We start from the raw sequence: 11,373 nt of genomic DNA, 5'->3' as shown, positions 1-11,373 counted from the left end.
ACATAGCCACTTTGGGTCGAGTATGTCAAAATATAGCCATTTATAGTCGAATCTGTCAAAACATAGCCATTTTTAGTCAAGTCGGTCGAAACATAGCCATTTTTAGTCGAGTTGGTCCGAAACATAAGTCGAACACCTCAACACGGGTATTTCAAACGACACTGCAAATAAAATGAAAAACTTGTATTAATACTTAATATGATAGTTGCGTTCGACGGTAGGTTATATTTCATTTGTGTTCTGACGCGTAAATCAATTCTACGGCATTTACTGCTGAGTTCTGAATTACACATTTCAGTTTTGACTGAAACAAGCTTTAAAAATTCTTGGTGCTTGTTCTCGCTGCGTTGAATAATTTTTGTTTAACCGTGTATTTATTCAGTCGTGCATCATTTTCAAAAAATGTATTTGTAGTTTATTGTTGGTTCGATGAGATAAAATTGAAGTTATTCTATTTGGTTAGTCAGTGACGAGCCGCAAACCAAAAACTCTTCAAAATGAGCCACAAACTGTCATCTAAGTTGTTCATAGCCCTGTCGCTTCTGGTGCTTCTGGAATTTGATTGGGTCTTCTCTGGAACAGGTAACCTCATCATTTCACTAAGCTAGTTTTTTTTCTGCAATGCTTCTTAAGTAACTCTAACTAACTGATTTGTTTATTTTTCAAAAAATTCTTTTTTAATTATTAATTATTGATTTACAGAATTTTTGTATGGAGGTAACAATTTTTAAACGACAGGGTTAGATTTTGTGTTGGGATACCTAGGATCTCTCTCTCTCTCTAGTTTAGATAATTGCAAACGGTATCTTCGAAATACGTATAATTTTACAATTATGCAGATTCAGAGGCTTGCATGTTGGAAGTCCAAGCTGAAAAAACTTTCAAATCATATGAGTCCGGATCCCAGCATCTCAGCTGCAACTCATCATGTAATGAAGTTGAATGCTCATTTATCAGCCACGGAAGCGAAACCTTTTCGTTCCGAGTCAAGCTGATATGTGCGACAAAGGGAAATTCTGGAGTGCATTCCCAAGTGGTAGATCTGACCTCGAAAAGCGACAATCAAACGTTTCGTCTCATGAGTCTGGATTCCTTCATGAGGAATGAAACTGTGATGTTTGATAGCACAGTTAAAGATGGTTTGCCACAGAGCTATCCTTGGGCTGTTTTGCACACAGTTCACGAAGACGATGAGAAGGGAAAGTTTTATCTGATGGTCAGTTTTATTTTCAATGTATGTTTATAGTAGTAAGCTCATAAGCTCAAAAATTTTTAACCCAAAGTCACAACCAATACTGAAAAAAAAATCAAGGATGCAATTTCAAAGGTATCCATTTTTTCAGAGGGAAAAATTTTACAGTCGGTCATATTTCGTGTTCAGATCTCAGTTGGCAAAGCAGTTGGAAGTGCCTCGATGGATTTGATGGCCCTGAAGCCAAGCGCTTCATTCAGCAGAACCATTGAGAAGTATGAATTTATCTGTGGTAAGTTTCTTTTTGCTCAATCGCCCTCGATATCTCGTTTAGCAAGATCTCCTTAAATGCTTTCCCCCCTCGGGTACTTCCTAAAGAATTGCCCTATGACATTTGCCGAGAAATAACGAGTAAAAACTTAGTTGTTCAGTAAAATTAAATTGATAGATTAGTTGTTTAGTTAGTTGCAAGGGTTAATGTCAGATACTTAGTTCCAATTTAGTTTTTATTAGTCACAACTTTGACCAAGAGAATATAGAGCTTGAGAAAGAGATAAATAGACATCTAACAAACGCTGTGACAAAACAACAGAGTGACCACGCACAGATAGGCCATATCTGCGACCTTGGATAAGCAATGATAAATAAATCTGCAGCATGGCTGCAAAAGGACAAGTTGTCAGCGAGGTACCGAAGGTCGCCTCATGACATTCCCCGCGGGAGGAAAAATTTTGGAAATCAGTCCGAAATTTTGTTAAAGAAAAATAAACTGCACCCAGGTGAGCATTAGATTGATAGCACCCCTATGGCACACAAATGCTTGGTGGCAAAGAATATGAAGCAAAATATATAGCACAGAAAGTTTTATAGAGTTTTGTAGAGTTTGATATGCAAAGACTAGTCAATCGCCATCGAGATTTTTGTTGACTTTGACAAATGAGGAAGAGGACACCTCCATTAAGTCTATCTGAGGTCGGTCATGAATGAGGGGTTTCCGTGGCGAAGGCGAGAACGGCAAAGCGTTTCCTGAGGGTAAATATTGAACCTCCTCCTCAACTCGTTTAACAGAGTGGCGTAGAGGGTCGCCAAAGAATTTCGTAGGTTTTTTTTACTACGTAAAGAGGTCCTGACCACCTCTGAATCATCCACGACTGGCTGAGCGGGAAGGGATAACGAGGGGTAAGAAGAATGCGGTTCTGAATGCGCGTTTTGTGAGGGTGGAGCGAAGCCCTCCGGAGACACACGATCCGAAGACAGAAATTCAGTCCGAGGATCTGCTAGGCCAGAACCAGTATTCTGGGCAGCAGGTGGCGAAAGGGTAGCACTATCCATGTTAGGCTGCTGGGAAGTAATTGTTGTATTAGCAAACGTAACAGGCGGCAAATAGTCCTGCAATTTGGGCCGTTTCTCCACTGCCATAGATTCGTTAACCACTTGTAAATGTTGGGAGGATCCGGACGAGCCCTCCCTAGAAGAATCAGCTGTAAGATCCACCACCATCGGATTAGACACACTGGGGACTTCCGGCCGTTTCTCCCACATCATTGGTTGAGAGTGAGTAGCTGACCTTTTGACCGCACTGCGAGAGGTCGATCCTGAGGCTTGAAGACGTTCATTTAGTGTGTTTTGGCCAACTGAAATGTTATAACGAAAGTTAGGCTTAAGGCAAACATGGCTTTTACGATAAACTTTCCCTTTGTCAGTAACATAAGTTTGATCGGTAACCTGAGTAATCTTGAATTTAGAAGTCTTAAAAAGAGGCTTTACGGACTGACGATCTATAATTTTCTTAGACTCTAACTCGACTAGGATCGAATAAGAGACGGGTTTTCAATTTACTTGTTTTTGTCGGACGACGAGGTTGCAGAGCTGGTAATCTACTGGAACTAGTCTGAGCCCCTGGGGGCGTAGAACCAGACCCACACTCCGAGAAACGAAGCGTGTTACGAGTAAGACCCGTCTTCAGGGAATGGGCAAGTTCCGAATGACGGCTTTCCCCCATCCGGCGGGAGGTTTCGTTTGTACTGCGTCCACTTATTTGCCACCCGAGCGAGTTCGGCTAGTGCCTTGTAAGGCTCACTCTCAGCAACATTACCCTCCAGGGAAAACATCGGTTTGAATCGGGGAGTAATCGTAGGGCTGGCACTTCCTCTGGGTACCACCTTAGCGCGATCCCTGCTGTAGTCCTGGCTGGTAATCTGGTCCGGCGTAAGAAGGTTTCGTGCAAGTCTTTGGGCTGAAGTATCAGAGTGAACAACATTATGATAAGCTTGAGACCATTCGGCATTTGGCTTACGACCAAAATGTAACTCAAAAAGCGATTTTTTAAGCACACAATGATTACTCTTGCGAATGACTTCGACTATTTGTTGAATTGTTTCCTTGAATTTACCAATAGTAGGATCAAGTTTTGCAGTACCCAGTTTTATCTTTTTAGTCTGTATCGAACGCTCGACTAAGCCACTGCCTCTATGGTCTCTAACAGGTGAAAGAATATGTTTAATACCCTTGTTAGAACAAAGTTGTTGTACTAAATCTTTTTTAAACCTAGATCCATGATCAGTGCTGATAGATTGAGGAATACCATGAATATGTATGTAAGATGCGAGGAATTTTGTAAACTTCTTAGTCCCAGTCGTTCTGGTAATAAGAACAGAAGGAAATTTAGAGAAACGATCTATGGCTACTAAGAGGAAAATCTTCGAACCCTTTTCATCTAATATAGGACCGGCGAAATCTAATTGTAATTCCTGATTTGGCCCAGACAGATTAGGTAATGCTTGTGCGGTATAAAAAGTCTTAGCGGGCTGAAGATTCTTACCATACAGCGTGTATTTGCGACACTTCTCACAATTATCGACAATCTGTCGGTTGAGGAACGGCCACCAGATGTATTCGGTGGCTAAAATCATAGCCTCCTGTCCTGAGTGAGAGTGATGAAGGTGAGCAAGAACAGCTTGTGTGAGAGGTTCGGGAATTGCCAACTTGTTGTCAATGATCACGCAGTTATTGACCACCGCAGCCTGGCGCCAGAATTGAGCCATATAGGACCAGAGCTTATTGAAGGTAGTGACATCTTTATTGACAATAGCACGTTTCATAGCGCCCAGAAAGCGGTCCTCCTCAGTGAGTTCAGCTAAGAGGGCAGCATCAAAAATGCCTGGCAGTCCCACAATGTCCCTCTTAGGTTTCGAGAGGATCGGCTTGCCGCCATTAACAGCAAAAACCCCGTTCTTGTCGGCTGTGTTGAACTTCCCAGGTTTAGTTAAACGGCACCGTCTCATAGCCTCCAACAGCTGATTTTGTCCCTCCTTACTGCTCCTTTCTGGAGTTAGTCCTCGCGGCTGCTCGTTCACGGGTTCGATTATGTTGTCGGATTTGATCCATTCTAGATATTCGACCCAACTGTCGAGACCTCATCGGAGGACGCGGCTTTGGTCGTCTGAAAATCAGCGAGCTCAATGGAAAGTTTTCCACAAAAGTGAGGAGGTCAGTCTGTTCCGCCGTTGAGTTGAGTATAGTCTGAGAGTCGATAGGGTGAGTTAAAGTAGAGTTTAGATCGTTTTCAGTGAGTTTTTGAGTAAGTATCAGCTGGTAGATTCGGATCCAGTAGATTCATGTCTTGATGGTAAGATTTTAAAATATGAGGAGAAAATGAAAATGTTGTTTTGGAGAGCATAGATGTATGACTTTTTCCGAAAGATTCAGGTCGGAGACAATGATTTTGAGTGAGGGAAACTGGTCTACGATTTTCAATTAGCATACACGTTTCTGATTGGCTGAAATTCTTTGAGCATAACTCGACGCCCTCTATCGGTGAGAAATTTGAAGGACATATTAGCATAACGTGATTTGATTGGTTAACAGAACGAGTTAATTTTCTGTCGCCCCCTATCGGAGATTGCTTGGATGAAGTCAAAACATGATGCCGTGGTATAAGATTAACGCCCTCTTGCAAAAAGGTCAATATCCATCACTCGAATTATAAGAGCTATATGACTTGATGAAAGTTAAGGCTTTTTTAAAAGCCTCAATGGACTTAACGACAAAAAGTTCATCGTAGTTAGAGGGAGCAGGAGCCCAAAATGTAGGGTAGCGAGATAAATAATCCACAATACTCAAAGTGGCCCCAGAATGAGCTCGAAATCAAAAGGTAATAAACGATCTGCCCATCTAGAAAGACGAGATTGATATAATTTTCATTCAATGCCGAAATGATGGCTTTATGATCCGTCAGCAATTGAAAACGATTAGCCAACAAATAAGTACGAAAGTGTTCACAAGCCCAAACAATCGCCAACATTTCAATTCATTTGTACTATACTTGGCCTCTGCATTATTAAGAAAACGCGACGCAAACGCAGTTGGGGCCCAAACTACCGGTTCGATTTCCTGTTCAAGGCAAGCTCCTAGGCCGTTATGACTAGCGTCACGTTTCACCCGTGAGTTTTTTGAAGAATCGTAGTGAAATAAACTAGGAAGTTTAGCCTCCAGATTGATTATACTTTTGAAGGCATTATCTTGTTCCTCTCCCCACAGAAACGACTGTCTATTACATGCCTTTAAAGATTGCCAAGAATGAACTGTATGGGTGTGCAAATCAGGTATACGCCGTTGTAAATGATTTAACGTTCCCATAAATGAACGGAGCTGTTTCAGAGTTCTTGGAGGCTTGAGTGATTGAATAGCATCTGATTTTGAAAAATTAGGAGAATAACCGTCCTCATTAAAGTCATATCTTAACCAAGTTAATTGGTTAACGGAAAATTCACACTTACTGAGTTTCAGTGCCCAACCTTCCGCATCAAGTCTCTGCATCAACTTCTCTACCAGCTCGTTATGTTCTTGAATATCACCTTTCGTGACTACTAAAATATTGTCCAAGTAGCAAATGAAACCCTCTAGTCCTTGTAAAGTACAGTCCATTGCCTTCTGGAACTTGGTTGGCATATCTGTTAAGCCGTAAAACCCAGTTTAGAAACTGTACGTTCCCATAGCGTCCCCGTACAAGATGTTGAAATTGCAATGACTACTGGTAAAAGATTATAACGGCAACTGAAAGCGTACTTCAAGTCCAATGATGTGAACCAAACCTTGCCAGGTACATCCTTAGTGATAATCTGAGCCACTGAATTGATGAGTTCATGAATGTTTGGCGTCTGGTACTTGTTTTTCCAGATCTGGGCATTCATCGGCTTGGTGTTATGAGCAAATTTGATTGAGGCATCCTTCTTTGCTGTCAACACGATGGGCGCTATGTAAAAATCAGTCGTTTTTTTATCCAGTTTTTCGACATGACCTTGTTCCACTAACAGCCTGATTTCGTTGGCAACTCTATCCTGGATATGAATTGCCAACCTAATTGATCTTGCAAGTCTAGACCCAGAAGATTTCGAGTTCTATTTTCGGAGACGAGGAAATGAATCTCCTCCACTTTCCAGCCGCTAGAGGAGATCGGAATCCGAATTGACCCGAGAAGACGAATTGGTTTTTTTGTTATCGACATACAAAGTATCTATAGGGTATCGTTGAGAAGCTCGATACCGCACTTTCTAACTGCAGAATACCGTACTCTGGTTCGCTATCGTACTCAGCATCTATGAATTTACAGTCGATCGAAGGACCCGACACCTCTTCCTTTTCGTGAACCAAATTCACTCGTCGTTTTGATGAATTACAACAGTTTGCAAAAAGACCACATTTCTTGCAGAGATTACACGTAACTTCGCGAGCTGGACAAGACTTTCTGTGATCCGGAATAAAAGGATTACCACAGAAGTAGCACGACTTGTTCCCGTGATTGCTTTGCGTGTTTTGTCGATTGGTTTGATTTTGAGGATAGTTACGTTTTCTTCGAGACGACTGAATTGAGAAAGTGGGTTTTTGTTTAACTTTAATAGTTTTGAAAAACTGATTGTGAGGAAGTAGTTTTTGGAACTTAGCGGACGTACTAGCCCCCTTTTCACACTCCAGTGCGAGTTTAAAGGTATTATCCAAATCTTAATTAATAATTGCTGAACGTGTACGTCACGAATTCGTCCAATAAAAATATCTTTCAGTGTTTCTCTTTCTTGAGCATTGGGCCAATTACAAAGGGCAATCTGAGCGCTAAGTCGAGCGTAAAATGAAGAGAAAGTATCATTGTCCAGCATGAATACTGTGTTATAAAGCTTAATCCGTTCAACAGTATAGTCTCGTGCCACCTTGAACAACGTTTCACAGCCATTATGAAATTCTCGAAAAGGAGTAACGCTAATATCCGTGTGTGGAAATGAGTCTGCAAAACGTCACTTTGCATCGTTTCCTAATGCGAAGAACAAGCGTAACTTCAAACGAGCCTCAGCTTCATGATAAAACCAGTTTTGGCTGATTCTAGGACCTTTTCTTCTGCGCTCAACATACAATTCAGTTACTCTGCGAACCGCCGCTTGATCTCGGAGGACTCGAGCATTTGCCTCCCCAGCATCTTTTCCAGGACCAACTGCCTCTGGTTTCGAGGGGGGGGGGGGATCGTCGATGATTTCTGTAGGCTCTACTAGGAGGCCCTGAGGGTTGATATTGTCCTTTAGACCCACTGCTAGGAAGAATTGACCTATCCAAGATTCCCAGAGGAATGGCGGATTAACAGATGGTCTTCATTCACAGGAACTGCTGGCTGCGCCATGACATTTGCCGAGAAATAACGAGTCAAAACTTAGTTGTTCAGTAAAAGTAAATTGATACATTAGTTGTTTAGTTAGTTGCAAAGGTTAATGTTAGATACTTAGTACCAATTTAGTTTTTATTATTCACAACTTTGACCAAGAGAATATAGAGCTTGAGAAAGAGATAAATAGACATCTAACAAACGATGTGGCAAAACAACAGAGTGACCACGCACGGCGTGGCATTCGGTATGGGCCATATCTGTGACCTTGGATAAGCAATGATAAATAAATCTGCAGCATGGCTTCATGAGGACAAATTGTGTGCGAGGTACCGAAGGTCGCATCATGACACCCTAAAAAGAACTATTTTGATGGTTAGGTTAAGCATATGTAATTTCGTACCCATTAACGTGAAAGTGCGAAATAAGTAAAGTGATCCGCTTGGCGTTTGATTAATTTGCTTCTGAATTTTCTGTTCAAATTCATCTAGTAACCTTCTTTTGCTGAAACCATAATTTTTTAAAAAGATATGAACAGTGATTTGTATGCTTTTGTGGCCTTAGGTAGTGTGAAATGCACAGCGCGGGCAAAAAAGGCAGAGAAGTTGGAAGAATCGCGAAAGAGCTTTAGAGATAAGGATTTGGAAGACTGCAACTCAATGCAGCTCACAAACAATCCGAGGGTAAAATTGACCTTTTCTTTAGAATAATACTAGTAACCCGGGATGAACAAAAATGCTCGTCATACAGTTTTCATTATTGGAAAAAAAGCTTATCATACAGTTTCGTTCAAAATTCTGTAGGTACTGATAGTTTTTTTTAAAACTCTACGAAAATAATTTTTTCATAACTGAAAATTATATGACAAGCATTTTTCCATAAATCAAAAATTTGTTTTATTTGTAAAATATTTTGTGTTTTGTCCAAAAAGTTAATGAGCACGGTTTTTCTAATGCAAGAAACCCCATTGATTGAGAGGAAGAATTACTGACTAGACTGCGTTATAGACAAAAAACAACAAAATTTTGCATGCAATTTATTTGTCGAAAATCGCTTATTTGAGCATGAAAGTAATGTTGCGGCTAAAATTTGAGAAAAATTTTGCTTTAAGTTTGGAACTTTTACTTCGGATCTTATATCCAGCAAACTAAAAATTGCCTATATCAAACAATTTTCATTCATGGAAATTGTCTGACAAACATTTGGTCGATATGCTCCAAGTAAGAGACGTACGATAAGATTTGTTGATCCGACTATTGAAAATGGGGAAGAACTTAGTTTTCGGGTATGTTTTATCTTTTTCACATAAAATAGATACAACAAACAGTTATCGGAATGGGTTGAGTGATATATCATATTGAAGCCCTTTTAGTCGTGATTCTAACGGCATTTTAAATTTTTGACAATTTTTTTTTCAGTGGAAATCAAAAATTCAAGAAAGATCTGCAAAAAATTTTTAAAAACTTTTAGAAATTATACATAATTTTCTAACGTTTTTTTTTTGTTTGTTTTCCTTGTCATGGATCTAGAAAAAGTGTTTTCCAACTGGCTCATTCTTAAATGACTATCGAATAAAATAAAGTTTTAATTTTTCGTGTATAGAGGTCATCCCGGGAAAATAAATCCAAACTTCATATCAGAAACCGCGTCAAACTAACTCAGCATTCTGCTAAATGAAACTGAACATACTTACTTTATGTTTTTGTCGCTTTCTGAAGTAATTTTCATCATTTATAATAAGGAATTTGAAGAGATTCGCCGTCAATCTTATTGCAAGGTAGCTATCATTGATGATAGCATAGAATCGTAGTTATGTCTCCAACACTTTTGTGACACCGATGATTTCAATTAACCAGTTCAGTTAATTCCTTGGCATATTTTGTTCTGTGTTATTTACTCGCCAACGTAGTCTCAAAGTTTTCTCGAAAAAGCTTTCTGACATCACAAAAAAACTCATGGATCTGAGCTCGTGCGTTGAACTATGCGTGTCTGAATATTAGAAACCAGTGAAAAAAATTGTATAAAATTGTGTTCTCGTCTGTTCAGAGAGTGAGCGTGAAAGTGGACCAACACTTGACCTGTTCGGATTGGAATGGCAACGTGTTCATGATGGCCTACAACGTCAATTTTCAGCTGGGGGGTGTGGCAGGTGCCTATGTGAGGGTGTTCCACATCACTGAGGTGGAGAGGGGTATTGTTAGTGTACCCCTGGTCGAAGCAAAAGGTCGCCAATACTTCCTAAATTTTACGTATATTTAAAAGGGTTCATATTAAAGTTTATCAAAGGCATTGCATCATTTTTAAATTGTATGCAAGGGAAAAATTTAGTTTGAAGGAGTAGCTCACACGCGGTCGATTCATATTGTTTTTGGATATGTTGATCATATAATGTATCTGAAAGCACTGCAACAGAGACCCCATTCCGCCAATTTTTTTCATGCCGCTCATAAAATTTTCAAAACAAGTCCAAGAAGCCCTTTTTGCACTTTTGGCGCTAATTGTCCTGTTAAGTTTAGTATGAAGTCGAGCCGAAGAAAGTTTTTAAATTTTTTTAGTGGGTAACTCAAAATGGATACTGTAAATTTTTCACAATGAGGGTTTTTTGGGCGGTGAAAAAAGGCTGAACTTCATGCTTGGAGAAGTGTTTCTTTTTTGCATTTCAGATATTTTCTTTTCTCCTGAAAGTGAAGAAAATTCAGTGGAATACAGCTATGTTGGAATCGGAATCACAAACGATCTCGAAATTGAGGTATGTGGACAGAATCATTTTAAATTTAGACAATTACAATGGAAAACAATTTGATGCAGCTGGAAATTCAAGGCATTATTTCATCGCAAAAATTGTTCTGTTTCAAGGAGGAGCACGCAAAAATCATATTTTTTAGTCCACGCAACTATTAAGGAAAAGTGAATGCAGGAAACTTTCGAGGGCGTAGCGATTACCATGTCGGTCGATTAGCACGCGCAATAAAAATGATTCTTTTAAATTAGTATCAACCTCAATTTCAAACGCCGCATTGGAAGTGGTGAACGCTTGCTCCGCCCCAATCCGCTGCTAATATACCTGAGAATAATAATGATAGAGTGAACATGAATCAAGGATTGCAGTTTAGCATGTAAGCCGATCATCTTGCGAGAGCCTTATTTTTTGTTCGTGCATTTAAAAATATTAAACTTGTTTCAAGTTGGGCAAATCTCTATTTTTCTAATATATCACGAAAGAAGAACTTCCAGCAAGAGCATTTAACGTAGTCATAATGCAATGGAATTTTGCATTGCTGACGACTATTTAACCACGAGGAAAGGACCAACATACGAGCTGAACAGCTTATCATGGAGAACCGCTGTTGCGCCCCTGCCTAAGATTTACATGCATATAGTTTTTTTTTCTGGGCTGCTTCATGTTCATGAAGGGCCTCGAACATCCGACCAAGCACGGTTCATGAAGGGCCTCGAACATCCGACCTTTCGATTGAGAGGCAGAGACGTAGCCACTTCACCACGCCCCCCCCCCCCCCCCCCGACTTATTAGTCT

At 40.1% G+C, this 11,373-nt stretch overlaps 1 protein-coding gene across 1 annotated transcript in view; it reads left to right on the top strand.

Moving 5' to 3' along the window:
* Positions 1-377: 377 nt before the first annotated feature.
* The window catches only part of LOC134847818 (uncharacterized), a 95,533-nt gene continuing 84,537 nt past the window's right edge, over positions 378-11,373 (top strand). Inside the window, exons 1-6 of the mRNA XM_063865037.1 lie at positions 378-582; positions 840-1,216; positions 1,382-1,484; positions 8,403-8,521; positions 9,885-10,062; positions 10,502-10,587. Of these exons, the coding sequence (XP_063721107.1) occupies positions 498-582; positions 840-1,216; positions 1,382-1,484; positions 8,403-8,521; positions 9,885-10,062; positions 10,502-10,587 (948 nt within the window). The 5' untranslated portion in view covers positions 378-497. The remainder of the gene's footprint in view (positions 583-839; positions 1,217-1,381; positions 1,485-8,402; positions 8,522-9,884; positions 10,063-10,501; positions 10,588-11,373) is intronic.

The sequence above is a fragment of the Symsagittifera roscoffensis genome, chromosome 6 (genome assembly GCF_963678635.1).
Source record: "Symsagittifera roscoffensis chromosome 6, txSymRosc1.1, whole genome shotgun sequence".
NCBI classification, from domain to species: domain Eukaryota; kingdom Metazoa; phylum Xenacoelomorpha; order Acoela; family Convolutidae; genus Symsagittifera; species Symsagittifera roscoffensis.
Note: the sequence above shows the minus strand (reverse complement) of the source record. Positions and strands in the feature narration are given on the sequence as shown.